This window comes from Globicephala melas, chromosome 20 (assembly GCF_963455315.2).
Source record: "Globicephala melas chromosome 20, mGloMel1.2, whole genome shotgun sequence".
NCBI lineage: Eukaryota > Metazoa > Chordata > Mammalia > Artiodactyla > Delphinidae > Globicephala > Globicephala melas.
The window spans coordinates 5209346-5232144 of record NC_083333.1 but is presented as its reverse complement, the minus strand read 5'-3'; the positions used below and the strand labels follow the sequence as shown (position 1 = coordinate 5232144).

General features: G+C 59.1%; 2 protein-coding genes across 12 annotated transcripts in view; both read left to right on the top strand.

Annotated features, from left to right (window-relative positions):
- The window catches only part of MYO18A (myosin XVIIIA), a 95175-nt gene that overhangs the window by 41196 nt on the left and 31180 nt on the right, over window positions 1-22799 (top strand). For 3 of the 11 annotated variants that reach the window (XM_070044502.1, XM_070044500.1, XM_060290848.1), the window contains 19 exons: window positions 6823-6858; window positions 8974-9061; window positions 9263-9369; window positions 9484-9660; window positions 10020-10233; window positions 10504-10646; window positions 11246-11346; window positions 12207-12270; window positions 12484-12628; window positions 14252-14263; window positions 14872-15048; window positions 15267-15357; window positions 15616-15808; window positions 16651-16737; window positions 18787-18928; window positions 19090-19249; window positions 19457-19643; window positions 19967-20210; window positions 22559-22668. In XM_070044502.1, the coding sequence (XP_069900603.1) occupies window positions 6823-6858; window positions 8974-9061; window positions 9263-9369; window positions 9484-9660; window positions 10020-10233; window positions 10504-10646; window positions 11246-11346; window positions 12207-12270; window positions 12484-12628; window positions 14252-14263; window positions 14872-15048; window positions 15267-15357; window positions 15616-15808; window positions 16651-16737; window positions 18787-18928; window positions 19090-19249; window positions 19457-19643; window positions 19967-20210; window positions 22559-22668 (2478 nt within the window). Of the gene's footprint in view, window positions 1-6822; window positions 6967-8973; window positions 9062-9262; window positions 9370-9483; window positions 9661-10019; window positions 10234-10503; window positions 10647-11245; window positions 11347-12206; window positions 12271-12483; window positions 12629-14251; window positions 14264-14871; window positions 15049-15266; window positions 15358-15615; window positions 15809-16650; window positions 16738-18786; window positions 18929-19089; window positions 19250-19456; window positions 19644-19966; window positions 20211-22558; window positions 22669-22799 lie in introns of those variants that run through there. The other 8 variants (XM_070044499.1, XM_060290841.1, XM_060290840.2 and 5 more) reach the window with 4 other exon arrangements.
- Window positions 549-4748, top strand: LOC132594211 (uncharacterized). Its single transcript, XM_060290851.1, has 2 exons — window positions 549-588; window positions 2984-4748. The coding sequence occupies exon 2, from the start codon at window positions 3098-3100 to the stop codon at window positions 3665-3667; it is 570 nt and encodes a 189-aa protein (XP_060146834.1). The 5' UTR covers window positions 549-588; window positions 2984-3097; the 3' UTR covers window positions 3668-4748.

The following is a 22799-nucleotide window of genomic DNA, read 5'->3' as shown; positions in this document are numbered from 1 at the left end:
GTGCTGAGGGAAATCATACGGACCTAGAAGCAAGCCTGAGCCAGGCTGATAGGGACCACCTATTACCCCACACTGAGCTCTGCTGGCCCAGCCGCCCCCCACGCTGGGGTCATTCCCTCCTCCTCAGTCCCTAGGTCAGGGAGGCTCTTGTTCAGACCACTTCCTGTCTGAGCTGGGAATGGCTCTTGTAGTTTCTCTCTACCCTGTAACCAAGGCCATGATGGCGCCCTCATGGGTGGACCTCTTTAGGCAGCCTGGGTGGGTCACGTGGCTGGTCACTGAGGGCAAAGGGTACTTGGCTTTAACCACCCCCAGAGACTTCATTCTTGAAGTTGTCACTGGACAATTTTGACCCCAGGATAGGCTATCTGTTGCTCAAGTCCATAGGCCCAGGACTCCCAAGCACTCAGGAGCTCTTGCCTCTCAGAGAGAGCGACTGCTTGGATGTTTTCCTTCTGTGCTTTTAGTGCTGGGTCTCCCCACCCTGACCTCTGACCTGCAAAGTGACTTCTTTGTCTGCTCCCTCAGGTTAAAGAGGAGGACAAAACTCTGCCGAAGCCTGGTCCTCCTGCCAAGGAGGAAGGGGCTGTAAGTGCTTCTCCTAGACCCGTGTGTGTGTGTGTGTGTGTGTGTGTGTGTGTGTGTGTGTGTGTATGAGAGAGAGAGTTGTGTGTCCAGGTGGGTTGTGTCCACAAGCCCAGGCCTAGTCTGGGAGGCAGTTCCACGGAGCAGGCAGGCACGGCAGGGTGCCTCTTCCCGTGTGGGGTGGCTAGAGGGAATTGCAGTAAAGGGACAAAGTACAGCATGTGTGATGCCAACCTGGTGTGTGTGAAGGAGATGGCAATGCCAAGGCATGTTGGGGGCCTCTCCCTAAGCCCCCTCTTTAGTTCCTACCTATAGTTCTGGTTTCCTGAACTCTTTGGGGCTGGAGAGGCCTAGGCAGACAAATGAGAGCTCAGCTGTTGGGACTGTCCGTCCTGCTCTGGGTGGCACAAGCCAAGGGCAGGGAGGGGTTTCACTGCAGCTGCTGCTGTCTCTTCCCAAGACCCTGTCAGCTGCTCAGCGCGGGTGACCTAGAGGCAGGCCCCAGCCGTGCAGTGCCACTACCCCCCCCCCCACCAAGTCATTCTGCCTTGGGACAGAGACCCTGAATAAAGTTGGACACTTTTAAGGCAAGAGAGGGGACACGGTTCTAGAATAGCCAGGTCCAGAGATGTGTAGTCAGGCGAGGGCTGCTGTTGATCTAGCGGGCAGGAGTGCCCAGGGCTCGGGAACAGAGCTGGATCACAAAACAGATCTGTACTTCGTTACCCCACGTGGTGCCTGCCCCCGCCCCCCACACACACCCCTTACTTGAGTGGAGATTTGATTAGCCAGGTGTTATGGCTTCCACCTGATCTGTAAGCAGTGCTGCAAGGTCAGGGTGATTTCAAGGGGATATGTTTGAGATTGGTGAGGGAGGGGCCTTGGAGAATGCCAGATTTGGGGGGGAAATTATGTGTAAAGTGCTTAGAAGACTGCCTGGCACATAATAAGCTCCATTTAAGTGTTAGCAGTTACTATCATCATCATCATTGTCATTGTCAACATGAGCTTCAGTTAGAAGGCATGGGAGGAAAGCCAGAAGTGGGGGGCAGGGAGTGAGGCCCAGCAGCTGGGGCCACGGCAGCTCTGCAGGGCCCTGACATGCCACTGAACACTCTTGGCCCAAGAGGTTGAGGAAGAGGCCCCTTCAAGGCCTCCCTTTCCCACCCCTGCAGCAGGGCCACCCTGTACCTGAGGCCTGGGCTGAGGTCGTTTGGCTCAGCTCTGCTCAGGACGTGGGTCTCTGTCCACACGGCAGCCAGAGGTCTGTCCGCTCTGTGAGCGCCCTCCTGCATTTCGACAGAGGTGGCCGCCAGGTATACCCTAGAACCAAGGTCACTGTTTGGGGAACGAGGACTCAAGCACAGCTCATTAGTGGCAGGGCACTGCCTGACCAGCAAGGAGCCCCTAGGTTGACCTGGCTCTCCCAGGCCATGTGGCTTGGCTTTGCAGGAAACTGCCCTGCCATTAGCCAGCCGGGCCTGCCCAGTGGCGGTCCCTCGCGACCGCAGACGGTCCCCACCAGGCAGAGTGTGCTAGCATCTCCAGTGGACTCCTGGGTGCCCAGAGGCTGGCTGAGCCTAGACAGGGTGGAGCTGTGGTCGCTTGAGTGCTGCAGCTGCCACCTCTTCCTCCACGTGCACTCTGGGAGCTAGGAGGCCTCCAGCCCTTGAGAGGTTTGCACAAGGAAAACTGCAGGGAGACTGGCAGAAAGCAGGCTGAGGTGGAAGCTTCCTGGGCCAGCACTGGGTTTCTGCAGCTCTGGAGGGTGTGGGTGAGGGGTAGACAGTGGCCTCAACCCAGAGGAGTGGGGAGGGAGGAGGCTTGGCATGTCTGCGGGCCAAGAATTACTTCCTAACTACGGTTTTCACTGGGATGGGCAGGCTCTGGGTCTGACTACAGAGGAAGTTGGGTGATAGAAGGACCAGGGACCACCAAGGCAGGAAGCCCCAGAGTTAGGGCCAGGATTGATAATAGGAATTGGTGTTTGACCTCACCATGCTCCGTCTCTGCTATGTTTGGGCTGTGAGGGAGCGGGCTTCCTGGGATCCGGGCTTAGTTGCTGTCCTGACATAAGCCAGTAACTCTGGGGTACCTCATGGGCCTCTGGGCACCCTGTGCTGGCCTCTCACCGCTCCTTGCTAAGCCTGGAGATGGACAGCAGGTGACCTGCTGTGCTTTATGGGAGAGAGAAGCCAAACTCTTCGATGCAGTTGTTCTATCTGGAAGATGGAAAGAGGGCTTCCTGGGGCGGCCTCTTGGAGCTTGTGGTGTTTGTTGGATGAATGGAAGGTCTGTTCCACGACTAGATGTGAGGTCACACCTCTTACTTCCTCTGTGTGGGGCGGGCAGGGACACGGGCTGATGCTAATGTCTCCCTGTATTTGTGTGACTGTAGCTAGAGGGCAGCTCAAAGGGCAGCAGTGGCCCATCTAAGAGTCCTCAGCCTTCCACCAGCCCTGCACCCTCAGAGACTCCCCAGAGAGCCAAGAGCCCTGCATCCACACTCGCCATGAACGGCCCGAGGACTGCCTCAGCGGAAGGCCCCAGCGAGGAGGCCCAGGGCCTGTCCCGGAAGAGGGTGGCGAATGCAGTGAGGAAGGTGGTGAGCAAGGTGCTGCCTGGCGAGGAGCCTGGGAGCACCAAGGAACCTGCGGGCAGAGGGGTCAGGTCTCCTGAGCACCCAGCTCGAGGCAGGAGGGGAGAAAAGACAGCCACTCCCACTCCCCCTGCTCGGCCGAAGTCCGAAGCAGAGAAGGAGGCCGCCAAGGATGAGCTCTCCGTGGGCCTGCGGAGCCTGATGTCTCGGGGCAGGGGCAAGGACCACAGGCCACGTAGCAGGCAGGCTCCTGGGAAGGGGGAGAAGCCCTCCAGCCAGGAGCCAGGCCCCTCGGGGAAACCAGTCTCCCCAGAGACAGTGGACGCCTCAGAGAAGCTAGGCTCCCCAGCCCAGTCGGAAGAGCTGGCGGCCCCAGGCTCCGCCGACCCGAACCTCAAGTCAAACCTCACTGGATTGCAACAGAACAAGTCACCAGCCCCTGACGTGCAGCAGGAGGTACCTGAGTGTGTCACTAACCTCTGACCCTCCCTTACCACCCTCACCTGAGGACTGGCAGCCAGCTTTCCCAAGGCTCTTCCACAGGCCCCGCATGACGGCGAAGCTGGGCCCGGGCCACGTGCCGATGGCAGGGCTGCACGGCTTTCCTTCACCGAATGCCAGAACCCAGGGGACCCGTTAACTGCATGCTGCTCCTCTTCCACACTTGCCAGGGAGTTGGGGCCTGGCCCCCAGCTACATGGCATCAGCTTGGGGCCCCAGATCCCAAGTTGAGGATCAGAGTCTTAGCAGATCAGTGAGAGGGTAGAAAGACAGAATTTCTGGGGTCAGGTGGCCTGTGCTCACATCCCATCCCCAGCCACTCACTCCTGTGGGACCTCAGCATCTCTGAGCCTTCATCTGTCGAGTGGGGATCACATAGGTCTACCATCCCTCCTCTGAAGCCCCTGGGCCAGAAGTATTTTGGAAATTAGCGATTTTTTATATTTGAGACTGTCATGCAATGTACATAATGAGCAGCAACTCGTGACCAAACACATTAATATTCCCACAGGAAAATTATGAATGTTCATGCTGCAGGCGGGGGGGGTGGTGGATTAAACAGTCAGGTTTTGCCACCAAAACCGTTAGGAAAAGTCTTTTGTTTTGGAGGGCTTTTTGGATTTTAGAATTGCAAATAAGGGATAATACCTACTTTGAAGTGTTGCTGTGAGCATTAGAAAGGATACAGGGAATGAATGCTCTGAGCCTGATCCCTGGTGTGGTGTGTGCTCCGTAAACGGTAGCATCCGTAGTGATGCTGGTAACAGTGCTTATTGGTACCATCATCGCCATCACTACTTCTTCAGGCCTGGCCAGCTGTCCCTCTGGCAGCAGGACTCTTGAGGAGCTCTGGGCCTGGGTGGCGGAGGAGCACAGTGGGTCCCCTTTGTATCGGTGGTCCTGTCTGTCCACAAAGTGCCCTCTGGGTGGGACAGGAGGCTGAGAGGCACAGGGGAGGGCCAAGGATGATCTGTCCAGCCCTTTCCCTTGGAAGGCATGCCTGCTTGGCTGGTCCTTGGGTTGGGGGGCATTTCTCTTCAAGCTTTCCCATTTTGTGGACCCTTCTGGGGCCTCAGGAGTTGGGTGGGTGGGTGGGTGGAGCGACGCGTCAAGTCTCACTACTGCTTCTCTGTGCTCCTGCGTGCTCCTTCTGGCTGAAAGGGTACAGTCGGGGGAAGTGGGGCAGGGGACCACCTAAAGACCTGTCCTGTCTCCCAGGCCCTAGAGGCCCTCCTCTCTGCCTGCTGCCTGCTAGGATTCCTAAGGTCTCAGACTCGCCCTGCTCCCCATTCCATTCTTCCCGGGCTTTGCAGAACTTAGAAGAGAGCAGGCGGCAGCTTCCCTCACCCCTCCTGGCCCACTCCGCATCAGGGAAGGGACCTCCTGGCACACAGGAGTTGGCAGGGGCGTCTTGGTGTGAGGCGAACCACTAGCCCCTAAGAAGAACCTCCAAGGAGCCAGAGAGCGTCACGCGCCCGTTCCTGGGCCGGCTGCCTTCCCTATGGCTCCCTGTCCCTCTGCCTCTCACTCTGGTGGAGTTGGGGCTGAGATGGGCCCCAACCTGGAGTTCAGCCACCTGTCGCCTGGGCCCAGGGCAGGGGCCAGAGGATGCGTGTGAGAACAGGCCGTCCTGGTGCTGGAATGGTTAAAGTGGTGGGAAGAATTAACCCTAGAACTCCCAGGCACCTGTTTTTATTCTCATCTGAGAGCTTAAAAACTCAAATTGGTGCCCGGCTTGCCTCCCTGACCCTATTCCACTAACCCACGGGGATCCCAGTGGCTTCCTGAGCTAGAAGCTTGGTGTGCTGTGCCCCCAGTTCCCCAGGCCGGGACTAATAGTGGTTTGACCTTTAGGCAGGAGCTGCCCCCGACGTTCAGCTGACCCCCGCAGAGGAGGCCCACCAGCGGCTTGAGAGGATCTTCGCAGCTCCTGTAATGCCGCCTCTCACGTGTGGTTGCCAGTCCCTGGTCTCCTCTTTGCTGGGGCTGCTGGCCAGACTGTGTGTGTCTGTGTGTGTAGGCCCACCTGACAGTGGAAGTGTGGCTCCCTGGAGGCCTGGGGGCCCTCACATGGGCTTCCCATTTGGAGAAATGAGAGAAGGGCACTGTGGAGGATCTGCGCACAGTGAGGCCTGTTCCTCCAGGGAACCTGTGGGAGGGACCCCTCTGGCTAGAGATCCAGCCCCTTCTCTGGCCCCAGTCTCTTGCCCCGGAGGGCGTATCTTGGTTCCAGGGCCTCGTGGGTGCGAGGCAGGGAGAAGACACTCCCCTTTCTTGATGCCCTGGCTCTCCAGTCCCAGGTGGGGCCTGTTAACTCCTTGCCCATTTCTAACAGGCAAGGTCCAAGGCCTGGCTGACTCCTCTTCCTCTCCAGAAAGGCCTTTAAGTAACCAGACAAAGATGGGGAGGTCGAGGCTGGCCACCGGGTCTGTCCACAGTCCCCTGGTTCTTGGGCAGTTGGCAGGTGGACCTGGATGGGTGGTGCTACCTCTGCTTGCCATGGGGTGGGAATGGTGCAGGGGTGCAGTGGGAGTCTGAGGAAGGGGTCCTAGGCTTGGGGCTGCTGGTGGTCCTGTTTGATGAGCTAGGCAGGGGTGACAGCTCTGAAGGGCCGCCCTTGGCCTGGGGAGTGGCACCCTTGGGTGTGTGTCTGGAGGCCAGGGGCAGCCTGTACTGGGGTCCGGTGGCTACAGGGGAGCTGGGCTGGGAAATGCCCTGGAGATAAGGCCAGAGGCTCCCAGGGGTCCCAGGCCCTGGGTGTGGTGAGGTGGTCTGGTCTGGCAACACAGAAGAGGAGGGTAATTCAGAATGGACTGGATGGCCAGCCCAGGAGGGACTGTAGCCTGAGGCAGAGCGGCTCGCTCCTGCCGCAGGGAATGACTTATCAGAGCATCTCCTCTGGGGAGTCTGACGGTACCAAGTGTTTCTTCACTAAGCAGGGCCTCTCCTTCCCGGCCTGGCCTCTCCTTGACTAGGTACAGTACACCTGCCGGGCCAGCCCTCCTACCGTCCACCTCTTGGTGCTACGCCCCTCTCCCCTCCACTTGGCCCCGGGTGCTTGCTGAAGGGGACATGCCGACGGCCTGCTTGTCTTCACCCCTCTTCTTCTCTCTCTCTTCTTTGCTTGCTGCTGGTAGCTGGACCCTGAGGCCGCCTCTCCTGCCCACAGCCAGGTAGGGTACTCCTGCCCCCCTCAGGAGCCCTCCGCTTCCTCTGGTGACCACCTGCCACCCCCGGCCGGTACCTGGGCTGGCGTCTGTGCCCGGGCCTTGTGCTGGAGTGTAAGGCCTCTTTCCCCTTCTGGCTCCCACCTCACGTGGTATCTGGGGGGACCCCTGGGGGAGGCAGTGCCGGGAGCTGGACATGGGGCAGCTCTGTGTCAGGCCCTGGAGGAGTGTCTAGACTGAGGGTCGCCACTCAGTTTGGCCTCTGTGGCGCATGGTTCTTAGCCACAGAAGCCCAAGGGCCTGGCCAGAGCTTTGGTTTCTAGGTGTTTCAATTCTGCTCCCTCTGGGTAGAGAAAGCTGGAAAGGCTGAACCCCTACCACCCCCACCCCCACCCGCTCCCCACTCTGAAGCCTGAAGCTGCGCATCCTCTGTCTCCCCCTGCTGGCCAATATGGGAACCTGTCTTCAGATTAGCTCTAAAGGAACTAGCTGGAGGCCATGGTCCTTTGATGTCACCTTATTCATCAGTCTCCAAACCCTGGACCCATACAACATGCCCATTCAAGACAAAGGCTCCCCTGTCTCATGATTTGAAAAAAAGAAGGAATTTTGTTTTATAAAGTTAATTTTTTCACATATAAAGAACTAGCCTTTTTTGGATGTCTTCACTGAAAACGTTGACAGCCCCATAGTGATCCTCCTATTTGAGGGGTAATTTCACTGGCCCATGATATGCAAAGTCTGGAGCCTGCTGTGTAAGTCAGCCTTCTGACTCTATAGCCCAGAAGGGCTGTCAGCGAGGGAGAGGGAGTTATCTGAAGCCAGAATCCAACCTGGGAGTAGAACCCAGATCTTTTTTCTTTCAGCTCCAAGAAATGTAACAAATAAGGTATTTGTTATTATTGTTTCTTGTCCTTTCCAATCCCTCACCCAGGGGGTCAGTATCACAGAGCAGTGTCTACGCCTTGGCCCCAGGTCGGTTTCATGAGGGTGGGGGACCCTAGGAGACTAACTGTACCTCGCAGCTGGGGATCCCCAGAGAGTTGGGGGATGGGGCTAGCTTGGGGGCTGCTCATGTGGGGGGTGACCGTCCACCCACCAAAGGACACTGGATGACCCTGCTGCCCCGTTGCCCACATGACAAAAGGAGCCTGATGGGCCATGGGGGCCAGGCCCCGCTCCTGTTTGCCCAGCTCCCCCAGGCACCATTGCTGACCAGCTCAGGTCTCTTAGGGGTGCCAGGTTTGGCAACCTTACACCCTGACATTGCCCGTGAATGCTTCTTCCTGATCGGTGACCACCTGGGCTTCTGGGGGCTCCCAGCCCCTTTATACCCATTCCCGTGCCCATCCATGTGGCATTCAAGTCTCTTCCTGTATTTGACAGAGCACTGCTACCCCTGCCCCTGCCTCATGTCCCTGGCCATGCTGCTTCATGCCCCTGTATGGCCTTAGCACGTCCCCATGGGTCTGTGCTCCTTCTGAGGAGGCACGGAGGGGGAGCAGGGAGGCTAGCATGTGCATCTGGGCACTGCCCCTGCCCAAGAGAGCATCCTCTGGAGGGAAGACCAGTGTCAAGGCTAGGACTCACCCATCATGTTGTACTGAAGCCCTTGGAAGACATTCTCAGATCTTGAGGAAACGCCCTTTCCCAGCTTGGTGAAGGAGGGCCTATTAGGTGGGTGAATGGAGAAGCCAGGCCTGTAAGGTCACAGCAGCTGTGGCCCAGGGTGAGGGCTGGAGGCTCGGGGTACTGATCATACAGTCTTTGCAGGGAGGGAGCAAGAGGGTGGCTGCTGATTTGCTCTCCTGGGATCTGCTCTCTCCTAGGCACATACTCCATGTGTCCCTGTCTTTCCAGACCCTCAGGGCTGTCAGGGTCCCCAGCTCTGTGTCCTTGTCCTCAGGGCTCCTCAGGACCACCCGCCACCAGCTCCTGGCTTCCCCAGCTTCTTCCTTTGATATCTCTGATGTCTCCCGTTCTGTGTCTGCCACCCACCTGTCCCCCTCGCCCAGTGGCTCATCCGGAAGCCCTTCCCCTCACATGTCTCCTCTCTCCTGCTGTCCTTGTCTGCTTTCCAGAACAGGGTCTGACTCTTTATTCTTCCCCTCCCTCTGATAGGTGAAGACAGAAGAGCAGATCGCAGCTGAGGAGGCCTGGTATGAGACAGAGAAGGTGTGGCTGGTCCATAAGGATGGCTTCTCACTGGGTGAGTCTGGGGAGACCCAGGGCCTGGGCCTCTCTGGTTTCAGGGCTGGGTGGTGGGTGGGCCTCTGGGTCTGGAGAGGCCTGAGTGGTGAGCAAGGAGAGGCTGGTGATACAGTGGGGAGAAGGCAGGACCATGAAGGGCCCAAAGAAGGCTGCCACGGCTTCCCGGGCCCATGTCTGTCTGTCTGTCCCTGCTCTGCAGCCACTCAGCTCAAATCCAAGGAGCTCAGCTTGCCCGAGGGGAAGGTGCGCGTGAAGCTAGACCATGATGGAGCCATCCTGGATGTGGACGAGGATGACGTAGAGAAGGTTTGCAGGAGGCTGGTGGAGGGCACAGGAGGGGGGCCGGGCTGGGCAGGCTGTCCGCTGGCAGAGCAGACTGGATCTGTTCCTCAGTGCCCGCCCGCCTGTCCTGTCACACAGGCTAATGCTCCCTCCTGCGACCGTCTGGAGGATCTGGCCTCGCTGGTGTACCTCAATGAGTCCAGCGTCCTGCACACGCTGCGCCAGCGCTATGGCGCCAGCCTGCTGCACACGTACGCCGGCCCCAGCCTGCTGGTCCTCAGCCCCCGGGGGGCCCCCGCTGTGTACTCGGAGAAGGTGCAGCCCCCCTCAGCTACCACGTGGCCCCACAGACCGCCCCCTCTATCCCCTCCCCCTGCCCACTTTCCCCGACTCCACCCCTTCCCCTTGGCATCCCACGGGGCTCCTGTCCACTCTCACAGTGGCCTTGGGAAGAGGAGTCATTTCAAGGGGTGGAGACAGAAGGCCCTCCCCCGACCTCACAGAGGCCAGGACTGGGCTGGTATCTGCATTTCCATGCGTGACCTTAGCCTCAGAACCTTCTGGCTCCCCTGGAGTGAAAAGCCCAGAAAGATGTGGGCCTTGGGGGTGAGGGCTGTCCGTGTGGAGCCAGCTAAGAGCGCCTATCCCTTCCTTCCGTCCCTCTCGCGCCCAAGGTGATGCACATGTTCAAGGGGTGTCGGCGGGAGGACATGGCCCCCCACATCTATGCCGTGGCTCAGACCGCATACAGGGCAATGCTGATGAGCCGTCAGGACCAGTCCATCATCCTCCTGGGCAGTAGTGGCAGTGGCAAGACCACCAGCTGCCAGCATCTGGTGCAATATTTGGCCACCATCGCAGGCACCAGCGGGAATAAGGTGTTTTCTGGTGAGGCAGGGGCAGCTGGGGAAACAGAATGGGCTGGAGAGGGGTGTGGGGATGGAGGCCCCGCCGAGGTGCCAGTTCTTCTTCTCCCTGGCCTCTCCGTGTCCACAAAGCCCCTCGATCCTCAGCAGTCTTGTCGAAGTACCTGGGCCTTCGGGTGCTGGAGGAGCAGCCATGGGATGGGCCTCCCATTCGCCCTGGGCCTCTGGAGCCTGTGGCTGGGGGCAAGCTGCCCGTGGCTTTCCTGATGGGCCCTGGGCCTGTCTTCTGCAGTGGACAAGTGGCAGGCTCTGTACACCCTCCTGGAAGCCTTTGGGAACAGCCCCACCATCATGAACGGCAACGCCACCCGCTTCTCCCAGATCCTCTCCCTGGACTTTGACCAAGCCGGCCAGGTGGCCTCAGCCTCCATTCAGGTGAGGGGACACTCAGGGTGGTAAGAGATTGGCTGCCTGATTTCACGCCCTAGAAATCAGACTCTCCCCTGCACCTCATTTTCCTGGGATTCTTCCATAACGAAATGGACCCTGGGCCCGGCAGGGCTGGCCTACTTTGCCCTGAGCCTCCACATTCTGCCCCCTGTGCCTCCTGCCCTGGATGGGGCACGGCTCAGCTTCCTGCCCGTCCTGGGGTTGCCCACACCCTAGTTGGGGCCCTGGCCCCTGCTCGGGGGTTTCTCTCAGGCTGATTCACCCAGGCAGGACTGGCCTGTCAGTAAAGTAAGGCCCAGCTGAGGCTGATTCCCTTCCATGCTAATGAAGTCTCTCACCACAAAGTGTCCAGCTCCCCAGGAAGACTGTGCCTGGAGGCTGGGCGGGGTGGCAGGGCCTGTGTTCTTCCCTGGCTCTGGTGTCTGCCCCAGGTTTGACCATGAGGTGATCTGGCCGCTGGTTGAGCACCTGGAGAATCAGATGCAGCCGCTCGCTCCCATGGGCCTGGTTCTTTCTGGTGTGGGTGGGAGAAGCTTGACCTGGCACTGCCTCCTTGCCCACATACCCTCTATGCTGTGCCACAGACGATGCTTCTGGAGAAGCTGCGTGTGGCACGACGCCCAGCCGGTGAGGCCACGTTCAATATCTTCTACTACCTGCTGGCCTGCGGGGATGGTACCCTCAGGTGAGACGGGACAGGGGGAACAAGGAGGGTGCTCTGGGCTCCCACCACTGACAGCTCCTGGGCTTTGCCAGTTGATTGCATCCCATGCCGGTTGTTTATTTCATGCCTGCCATGTGTTAGGCTCTGAGCTAGGCCCTGGGGATGGCGAGATGAATGAGCCATAGGCCCTGCCCGGCGGGAGCTCCCTGGCCCCGGGCATGGGGGACCTGGCTATATGTGAGGGGCACCATTGACCCTTCAGCGTTCCCAGGGCCTAGCTAGGATCTGTGCTCCTGGGAAGCCAGATCTGGAGAGGAAAGCACACCGAGATGCAGGTGGTCAGAGGCTTGCCCGCAGTTACACAGCTAGTATGGGGCTGAGCAGGTGTTTGAGTCCACACAGGGGCCAAAAGCCCGAGCCTTTTCCAGTGCCCTCTATGCTGGCCTCCCTGCATCCACGTTGGCTCCTCCGCCAGGCTCCTCCCTTAGACCTTCGGGCTTGCTGTCTGTGTCCACTGAGAAGAGGATAAATGATAAGGCTGAGCAAGCAGCCCAGGGCACTGTTGTCTTGAGCTCTCCTTGTCACTGAGGGCACGGTCTCAGTCCTGGCTGGACTCACCCTTCAGGCAGATTGCCTGCTCTCTTCCAGGGGTCTGTCTGGACACTCTCACCAGGGCCTGTCTGTGACCTGTCCTAGGGAGGCCAGTGCTCTGGCCTGGTGTCCAGGCCAATTAGGAAAGGCCGTAGCAGCTGGCCTGACAGGAGGGCATGATGGGCAGACAGAACTGAGTCTGGAAGCGGAGTCTCTGTCTCCAGCCCGGCAGGGAGATGGACTTGGCGTGGGGACCAAGCGCTGTGCTGATGCCTCGTTTGTACCCCTAGGACAGAGCTCCACTTGAACCACTTGGCAGAGAACAATGTGTTTGGGATTGTACCACTGGCCAAGGTGAGGGGCCTCTGGGGACGGGTGGGCAGCCCTGGGCCTTGGGGTCGGAGAAGCTTGGAATGTCCTGGACTGCCTCATGGGAGTAGCAGGAGCCCAGCCCAGGCCGGGCGGCTGTCCTCTAGCTTGGCCGCCCTGATGCTCCAGCAGCATGGGAGATACCAGAGGGACAGCCCCTCTGAGATCTGCTGCCAGTGTGCCCATCTGTCGCTGCAGCCTGAGGAGAAGCAGAAGGCGGCTCAGCAGTTCAGCAAGCTCCAGGCGGCCATGAAGGTGCTGGGCATCTCCCCCGACGAGCAGAAAGCCTGCTGGCTCATCCTGGCTGCCATCTACCACCTGGGGGCTGCAGGCGCCACCAAAGGTAACGGGCCTAGCGGGTCACCTGGGAGAGCTGGTGGGGGCCCAGTCCACTCCCAGTTTGTCCTGGCCCAGCGCAGACACACCTGTCATCAGACACCCCTCTTTGGCTTGTGCCTCTTCCCCGTCCCCTTCATCAGAGCAGAAGTCTCCAAACCCCCGGAGAAGCATCTCTGCTAAGGATGGTCAGAGGCCTGGACTGAGGTGGCAGTGACCGGGCGCGCTGTGAAGAGCAGGGGGCTTGGGGGTTGGAGGCTGAGAGGAAAGAGAAGGGCACGAATTCAGAGCAGTCCCCCTGGAATAACTCTCCTTCTTGTTCCCTTTCTGACAGAGGCCCCCGAGGAGCAAGCGGGTAACTGACCTTGACCCCGTCCTGGGGTGTAGGGGCCACCTTGCCCCCTCTTGGTGCTTGCCCTGGGCTCTCTCTGGGGGCTGGGCTTGTTCTATCATAGCAGAGGACACTGGCCTGGGAGAAGCCCCAGGGTTGAGGGTGGAGAGGGTGCTTACTGGCAGTGGGGCTTCTCAGAGTCCCAGGAATAGCTGCTTCTACCTGTTTTGCATTCAGATCCTGGAATCTCTCAGGATGCCCTCCATGGGGCTTATGTGGGGAAGGGTGTGTTGCTTCCTGGGGCTTCCCAAGGCCAGTTTTCCCTCAGTCTTCCCTTCTCTCCACTGGTTTGGTAGTAGGTGCCTCTTCCTCTTGCATGTCAGGGTAGAGGCCACTAGGGGGCAGCAGGCACCGTGGTATTGAATGGGCTGCAGCTTCAGCATCAGTGCTTGGGGTCTTGTGAAGGGCTGGAGCTTGGTCTGGCTTGGAAGAGCTCCTTTGCCTTCCTCTGAGATTCCATTGACGGTCAGGTGCTCTGAGCTCCTCTTCACCCCTTTCTCCTCCGGTTTAGGGAAAGGGATGCTGCTTCTGAACAGCACCTTGGGCATTGGCTTCATCTTCCTCTGGGATGTGAAGGGCCCCAGGCTGTCAGCAGGAGTGAGGAAGCGCTGGTGGGTGGGAGGGTGGGCGGGTGCATGGAGGAACATGCGTCTGGGTGTTAGGTTCCTTATGATCCCAGCAGGTTACATCCCTGCCAAAGAGGAAGCAGACTCTGAGTTAAAGAAGTTGTCTCCACACTTGTAGGTGGGCAGGTGGGTGGCTGTGTGGCTGTGTCTTGAGGAAGTTCTTTCACTCCAAGGAGGTAACAGTGCAGGTTTCCTGTAACCCTACTCAGCGCTGCCTGCAGGTGGAGAGCTCTGGGTGCGTCAGTACGTGGACCTTGTTGAGCAGTGTCTGTTACCTCCTCAGAGCTTCCAGTATTTTCGGCGGGGGTGTGTGTGTGTGTGTGTGTGTGTGTGCACATGTGTGTGTGATAGAAAGTCTTTGCAGGTCTCTTCCCTTGTGTGTCAGTGTGATCACATCCATAAACATACTCCTTTGAGGCTGTGAGTGTGCGCGCGCACGCGTGTGTGTTTTTGTGTTTCTGAGTCTGAATGGGGTTGTGTTTTCTCTCCTGCTCATCTTTCCAAAGCCCCACCCCCACGGGCCCTTCCACTGGGCCTGGCAGGCTCAGCTGATGACTGTTTGCTAACATGCTGTTTTTCTTTGCATGCTGCATGCTGGTCCTTTGCCTTACAGAAGCTGCCGAAGGTAAAACCTTGTTTCTTGTTAGCTTTCCCTAATTGCCGCGATTAGACACGTGTCGGCTGAGGCGCGTCTGCCCGCGTGGGCTGTTCCCTCTCCCCCGCAGTTTTTTCTCGCCTCTCCACTGTTGGGCCACCGTGGATGTTTGCGGTCTCGCCTGGCGGACGCATTCGGGAGGGTCCTAATGCGTTCAAGGAAGGGGGAGACGCCAGTGCTCTCCTGATACTCCCCCACCAGGCACAGGCAGTTCTGTGTTCATCCTAGGTGGGCTGGCTCATGCTCTGTCCTTCCCCACGTTGGCGCCTGGAGCCAAGCCCTCTAAAGGGGTTTTTGCAGCTGATTGGGAGCCCTCTGGTGGCCGCAGTGTGGAGTTACCTCCTCTTTTAGGACCTGCTCGTTCTCTCCAACCCCAAGGGACACAGGAAGCGCTGGCAGCTGCTGGCTCTCCCTGTTTTGCCTGAAGCCCTGCTGGTGTCATCAGGGCTCGTTTTTTTCCCTCTGGAAGATGCCTGCTCCCTAGTGCTATGGGCGCAAGGGAGCTGAAGGGCACAGTGGTCAGCAAACAGTCTAAGGAGGAAGACCCACGACGTCAGGTCCTTTTTTCTACCCCATAGCTGGGCGCAGGCAGTTTGCCCGCCACGAGTGGGCCCAGAAGGCCGCGTACCTGCTGGGCTGCAGCCTGGAAGAGCTCTCCTCGGCCATCTTCAAGCACCAGCACCAGGGCGGCACCCTGCAGCGCTCCACCTCCTTCCGCCAGGGTCCCGAGGAGAGCAGCCTGGGGGACGGCACAGGTACCCGAGCCCCTTAGCTGCTGGATGTGATTGGAGGCCTCTTCCTGGGCTCGTTGCCATCTCTGGGGTGGGCAAACTCCTGAGGTGAATAGATGCTCCCATTAGAGGGAGAGGCCCAGCCCCAGGGCCCCATGCTGCCTTGGCCTGGGTGGGTAGGGAGCACACCCAGGTGGGGAGTCCCAGGGACCTGGAGATAGAACTGACCCTCCTGCCCACAGGCCCCAAACTGAGTGCACTGGAGTGCTTGGAGGGCATGGCGTCCGGCCTCTACAGTGAGCTCTTCACGCTTCTCATCTCCCTGGTGAACAGGTGAGTGCCAGGCAGGGCCTAGGAGCTCTCATCTTGCTGCCTTGACGAAGGTGGGGTTGATGCCTTTGGGCTTGTGTGATTGCCGAGGCAGAGCCATCCTCCACCAGCAGAGGGCTCACTGTCCCTGCAGGCAGGAGAGGCACGTCCTCCCCACGGGTCCTGGGCACCTGGGTGGGGATGGGGATGGGGGCAGAGTGAGCTACCTGGGCACCGGGGGCACTGCCCTGGGCAGCTCTGACCCAGGCTCTCCCTGTGAAGGGCTCTCAAGTCCAGCCAGCACTCACTCTGCTCTATGATGATTGTGGACACTCCCGGCTTCCAGAACCCTGAGCAGGGTGGGTCGGCCCGCGGGGCCTCCTTTGAGGAGCTGTGCCACAACTACACCCAGGACCGGCTGCAGAGGCTCTTCCACGAGCGCACCTTTGCGCAGGAGTTGGAAAGATACAAGGAGGTAGCGCTTGACCTTGCCCCTGCCGCCTAACGCCCCCAGGCTCACCTTCTGGCCTTGGCACCCTCAGTGTGGGGGGGAGGCATCTGTGGATGCAGCAAGGTACCCCGTCCCTTCTGGCTGCTCCCTTCCCAGCCCTTTACTCTCTGACTTTATGTCCCCCTGTGGTCTCTGGAGCAGGACGCTTTTCCTGCCCAGGCTACGTTCTTTCTTTATGGAGAGTTTGCTCTCCAAGAAGCCCAAGATGCATTCAGGGTCCCTGGGAGCCCCTCTCTGCCCACCTTCAAGGCACCTGCCTAGGCCCTGTGAACTGCCACCGTGCAGTTCCTGCCTCCACGTGTGTCGGGCCTGGCCTTCCCTGTCTCCTGAGCTGTTGGTATGGTGACTGATTACTTAGGCCCTCTGCCCCCATAAAAGGGTGTCCCGGATGGATCTGGAAATCCTACCTCAAGTGGAGGTGAGCTGAACGAGCTGGGGAGAATATTTATCTTGGGTGAGAGAAGATTCAGGAGGAAAATGACGGTTGTCTTCAAGTATTTCAAGGATGAGTGTGTGAAATCGAGAGTGGGCTAACTCCACGCAGCCTGATCAGCAGGTGGGAGTAACAGGAGTGTGTACGTGACTTTAGCTCGCTGTAAAAGGAGGTTAGGAGAAGGTTAGCTGTCCGAAGACACGATGCGGTGCCTTGAGAGGTGGTGAGCATCTGTCAGTCGGGCTGTTGGAGGGGAGCTCCTGCCCGGATGGGACATTGGACTTGCTGACCCCAGCGTCCCCACCTGGCCTGCTCCTAGGGCTGCACCCCACACACGGCCCTGTGCTCACTACCTCCCCACCTTCCCTCCTAGGAGAACATCGAGCTGGCGTTTGACGACCTGGAGCCAGCCACAGGTGACTCTGTGGCCGCCGTGGACCAGGCCTCCCATCAGTCCCTGGTAGGAATTCCAGGGAGGGCCTGGGCTGGCCTTTTCTTGCCCTTCCCATTCCTCTCCCTTGGTAGAGCCCTCCCCATATGAGCTGCTGCTGCGTGGGGACACGATGGGCTGGGGGGCCCAGCAGTCAGGCCCAGACACCAAGCGCTTCCGAGCCGTGCGCCCTTTCGCTCAGCTGCCAGCCAGTCTGGCCGGGAAGGTGGTACTTCTTTCTGCCCTGGTGCAGTGGGGAGCACCTGCCACGGGTGTCTGAGCTCAGGCCCTGTCCCAGCCGTGCCTCCAGTGTGTCTGCCAGGAGCCCTGTTACCACCTCCTCAGTGGTGAGGGCCTGGCTGGACCCAGAGGACACAGTCATCCCCTCCCATCGTCCCCAAGCGGAGGACCGGTGCAGCCTAGCAGAGCAGGGCGAGGAGGTGGCATTCACCCAAACACAGAAACAGTACCCAGATATAAAATGCCCACTGAGGGGCTGTGTGGGTGTGAGTCCTCGCCGCTCAGTCTGGGGACGGGCCTTGTCACCCTTTGGGCAAGCGTCTTGGGCACCTTGCTGCCTGGGGGACTGGCTGCCCGGCGAGCGCCTGGCATTTGGCCATTGTCTTCAATTAGGGAAGCTGCATAAGGCGCTTTATTGGAGAATTGGCATTTTTGCCAGGCTGCTGATCTCCCTCCTCTGCTTTGAGTCCCACCTCTCTCTCCCCCGCCTCCCTGCGGGAAGGCCCTGGCCCAGGGGGTGGGGCCCCGGGAGAGCGAGCGTCCCCCTGAGACAAGGGCTTAAAGTGCCCAAGTCCCACATCTCCCCAGGGAAGCTGGCTTTTCTTCCTGACACCTAGGCCCCTGCCAAGGCCTCCCCCGAGAGCCTTTGCCGTTCCCAGGAGGTGTGGGCAAGCTGACCCGGCTGGCTTAGCAGCAGCGGTGGGTCAGACAGTGTGTTTGAATGGGGCTTGGCCATCCCTTCCCTCCTTTGCTCTCCCCTTTCTGATGGGCCTTGGCATCGGGCAGCTCCACCTCTGGGCACGGGGGCCCCTCAGTGCCCAGCTTGCCACTCACCATCCAGTGGCTTCTTGCTCATTCCTGCCGTACAGCTCCAGCTGCTCGGGGGCCTTAGTTGCCCATCGGTCCTCGGCCACCTTCTGTGTCCTCCTGGTCAGCACACAGACTCCCTTGGGCAGCTTGGGTCAGAGAGGGAAAAGGGTACTTCTCTGACTTCTCTTGTCCCTAGTCCCTAGAGGCCAGGCCAGAGTCCTCCTTGCCCAAGGAAGACCTGGGAATTCCGTAAAAAAGGCACCTTCACCCTTGGTTGTTTGGCTTGCGTGGGGAATTAGACATCAGAATTCAGTATTTCCACCTTCTCTTGAAAAGCTGGAGGATTTGCCGACACTAGGCCACCGTTCTTCCGGGACAGCAGTTGGCTGCTCCTGAGTGGTGGCTGTTCCCTTTAGATGGGGACACCTGCTCTCCAGGCGCCCCAGCTCTGCCCATGTTGGCTGCCACAGCCATTAAGTCAGCTGTCTTAGGCTTTTGGCACTTGAGTTTAGGACCCTGTAGTGACCCCACCTGCAGTGCTCTGAGCCCTCTCTGGGTTCTCCCCTCTCGGGCGGGGAACCAGGATTAATCACCGCTGTCTCTTGTTGACAGCTTCCTTTGGGCCATGCCCTGTGCTCAGGGCCTTAAAGACCTCATCTCCTTTTATCTGCGTGGGAGGTGATGCCCAGAGAGTGAGGGCAACGCGGGGCTCACCCAAGCCCCCCTGATCTCCAAGGGGTTGAGGATGGAGGAGAGGCTCTGGGCGTCAATAAGAAGCCTTCAGTCTCTGGGGACTTAGGACACAGGTCCCAGGAATCATATTGTGCTGTGGGCTTCTCTCTCTGATCTCTTTCTGGCCCCTCTTTCTCCTTGCTGGCCACCTGCTCCACAGAATGTCAGCCATGAGTGGCAGGAGCTGTAGCGTGTGTATCTGTGTAGCATGTTTATGGTGTGCGGTCGGGACCACAGGTCCTAGCCCCCTTCACACTGCTCCATGTGACACTGCGGGATTTCTTTCCTTCTGCATAGGTTCGCTCACTGGCCCACACGGATGAGGCGAAGGGCCTGCTATGGTTGTTGGAAGAGGAGGTGCTGGTGCCAGGGGCCACTGAGGACGACCTCCTGGAGCGCCTTTTCTCCTACTATGGCCCCCAGGAAGGTGACCGAAAAGGTAGGTGGTACCCCTGGAGGGCAGCTCCTCTGCTTCCTCTCCTGAGAACCCATTTATGTATATATGAGTCCAGTTGGCACTGCCTGGGGGGCTCACTGAGTCCATGGGCTTTTGGGGGACCTGTGCCCTGATGACCTGAACCTTGCTTGCCCCGCCCTCAGGCCAAAGCCCCCTCCTGCGCAGCAGCAAAGCGCACCATTTTCTCCTGGGCCACAGCCGTTGCACCAACTGGGTAGAGTACAACACGGCCGGCTGGCTGAGCTACACCAAGCAGAACCCGGCCACCCAGAACGCCCCCCGGCTCCTGCAGGACTCCCAGAAGTAAGAACACCACTCCGTCCACCCACCCCGGTTTTCTCTTCCTGCTGTTTGAGGGTTTCTCTGTAGTGTCTCTGTCGGGTGTGAGACGTGCAGCCCCAGCCCAGATAGCCCAGGCCCCCGGCCACGGTGACCTAGGAGCTGGGAAGAGGAACGGCCTCTACTGCTGCCTGAATATGACTTCTTTCCCTCCTTTTCCTCCTCTGGCAGAAAAATCATCAGCAACCTGTTTCTGGGCCGGGCGGGCAGCGCCACGGTGCTCTCAGGCTCCATTGCGGGCCTGGAGGGCGGCTCGCAGTTGGCGCTGCGCCGGGCCACCAGCATGCGGAAGACCTTCACCACAGGGATGGCGGCCGTCAAGAAGAAGTCCCTGTGCATCCAGATTAGGCTGCAGGTGGTGAGTGTGCCAGTGCAGGCCCTGGGGCGCTTCCCGACCGCTGGCAGGGGGCCGGGGCCTTCTGGGCACGCTCCGGTCACCAGTGCCCACTCGGCAGCCCACTCACCTTGATTGCTGCTGGTGGGGTCCTCTTGCAGTGCTACCCGCTGTGCGTGGCCCCCCGGGCCTAGTACGAGCAGGGTTGTCCAGGCTTAGCATGTCCTGCCCAGCCAGGGGTGGGACACCTGCCATCCTGCCACAGAGTGGAGACGCTGGCGCCAGTCCCTGGTCTCTTGGCTCGGGCTGTCGGAGCCCACTGAAGGCTGTCCCTTCCCCTTTGGCAGGACGCCCTCATTGACACCATCAAGAAGTCAAAGCTGCATTTCGTGCATTGCTTCCTGCCTGTGGCAGAGGGCTGGGTGGGGGAGCCCCGTTCTGCCCACTCCCGCAGAGTCAGCTGCAGCAGTGAGCTGGACCTGCCCCCGGGAGACCACTGTGAGGCCGGGCTCCTGCAGCTGGACGTGCCCCTGCTCCGCGCCCAGCTTCGAGGCTCCCGCCTGCTTGATGCCGTGCGCATGTACCGCCAAGGTGGGGCCCCTTCCCTCTCAACTCCTACCTCTCCCTCCTAGAGCTGCCCCTGCCCCTCCCCACCTCCCTAACAGGGCCTGTGGGGCTGGAGGGGTGCTGCTCCCCCCCATCTCCGACTGGCCCTAGATCCCCCTCATCTCTGCTGCTGCCTCCTCTGGGGGTCTCTCCGTGCATCTCTCCAGCCCAGTCTGTTCCTTTCTCTTTTTCTTGCCAGCCTGCTGACCATCCTCTCCCTTCCACATTCCAGCCCTCCTCATCCCCTCCCCTGCCCAGCCCACATGCCCTGTTCCCACAGCTCCCTCCTCCCGCCTTCCCTGGTTTGGACAGGTCAGCTCTGCCCACAGCAGCAGACTCAGTGTCCTTGTGGAGCAACTGCCTCTAAGAGTGGGCCAGCCCTGCAATGAGAAATGAAGTGTTAAATCTTTCTGAAGAACTTAGAATTCCCAAGAAAGGTCAGACAGACCCTTTTTACGGACCCATCTGGACGAGGGGCCAGACAGGACGATAACAATAGTGGTTAACATCCTTAGAGCATTTACGGTATACCAGACACTATTCTAAACTCGTCCCACACAGTAACTCATTTAATCCTCCCAACAACTTCATGAGATGTAGGTACTAGTATCATCCCCAGATGAGGTGACTGAGGCTCAGAGAGGTTAAGTAGTTTGCCCAAGGTCGCACAGCGCGTGAGTGGCAGAGCAGGATTTGACCGAAACAGACCAGTTTCTGAGTAGGGTTTCGTTTGCCTGAAAAGTTATGAATCGCCAGGTTTCTGCCCTTTTCTCCCGTAGCTAGAAGAGCATGCAGGCTCCCACCGACCCACAGCCAGGTCCCCTTGAGGCATTCCACAGGGGCATCGTCACTTCCTTAGCAGCCAAAGCTAGGAAACGGGCTCCCAGCCCTGCTCTAAATAAATCATCGATCTGTCCCCACGTCTTGGTAAGGAGTTGCTGTTTATTATTTCAAAACCAGATTGTTACCGCTCTGAACCAAAATCAATGTGCTTTACTCAGACAAGCAGATCGATGAGGCCAGCCGCAGCAGACCCCCTCTCCTCCCCCAGCCCCCAGCCACCATCGATGGCGCTGATGATTAATTAAGATGCCAGGCGTCCGGACCTGCTATCCTGGCCCATCAATTTAATTGCAATTCAGATACAATCAATAGCTCACTTTGTCTTGGCCCCTCAGTGGCCCCCACCTCCTGTTTCAATCATCAGGCACATGCGTCAGCCCCATCTCGCAGTTGGAGGGCTTCCCAGAGCCAGCTAGGCCGCTGAGGTGGAGCGAGCCCCCGACGGGCTGTCAGGAGCCTGGGTTTGGAATCCAGCTCTGCCTCCAGCCGCAGGCTTTGTGACCCTGAGCAAGCCAGTCACTCCCCATCTCAGGCCTCAGTTTCCACGTCTGGAGGCTGAGTTATATCCGGTGTAAGACCTCTTTTTGGCTTGAAATTCTGTGATTCCATAGGAGTGGGTCTCTTGGTCCACTGCCGTGGGCTCTGGTGTCCTCGGGGTGCCTCAGGGTAACCTCTCGCTAGCCACAATCCTGACCTTGCCCCAGCCTCAAGCCCAGACAGTAGGGAATCTCCGTTAGAGGTAACACTCTTTAGGGAAAGGGAATCTACAAGCCTTTTTGGTCACTTTGGGCCTAGGGCCCAAGGTCAGGAAGGTGGCAGGAAGGGAGCCCTTTCTGAACACCCACCAAGTGAGCCAACCTGTGCTTTCTACACATTTTCCCATTTAAGCACCATGACTACCATGTGGGGTAAGTGGTAGGGCCCCCATTTACAGACGAGGAAACCGAGACTCAGAGAGGTTGAGTGACTGGTCCAAGGTCACATGATAGCAAGAACCAGGGCAGGATTCCAACCCTAAGCCCTCGCACTTCTCCTCTCTGCTATTCTCCGATGCCCTATTTTCTTTTTTTTTTCTTATTAATTCCTGAAGACATCCTTCTCTGGGTTATCACAGAGTCATAGACCTGGAGGCTAGAAAGCATCTTAGGGGTCATCCAGGCTCTTACCTCCATAGCATTCCTTCCAGGTGGTCAGCCGTCCCCCGTTTGCATCCTCACCGACAAGGAAGTTGCTTCCTTCTAAAAGAACCTGTTCCCTGTTTAATCCCCGCAGTCCCAGCGTGGGGCAGCCTGGTTGTCCTCCCGCCTCCTGTCCGTCGCCCCTGCCTCCTTCCTCTCCACTCTCCTTTCCCGGGGCGACCTCGACCGCAGGCTCTCCTCCCCCCGCAGTCTCTTCGCTTTCAGGTGACTCTGCCTGGGCACCAGTGGTTGTTGGGGGCTCTGGGAGCAGGCGAGGCTGACGGTCCTGGCTCCGGGCCGCTCTCTCCCTAGGTTACCCTGACCACATGGTGTTTTCTGAGTTCCGCCGCCGCTTCGACGTCCTGGCCCCGCACCTGACCAAGAAACACGGGCGCAACTACATTGTGGTGGATGAAAAGCGGGTAGGTCTGGGTCCCCACGGCCCCGCCAGACCCTCCTCCCTCTGGTCAGACCCCTCCAGGCAGCTGCCCTTCCTCCCCTAGAGAGAGCCAGGCTGGCCCTGGGTCAGGTGCCTGGTTTTGCCCAACCAGGG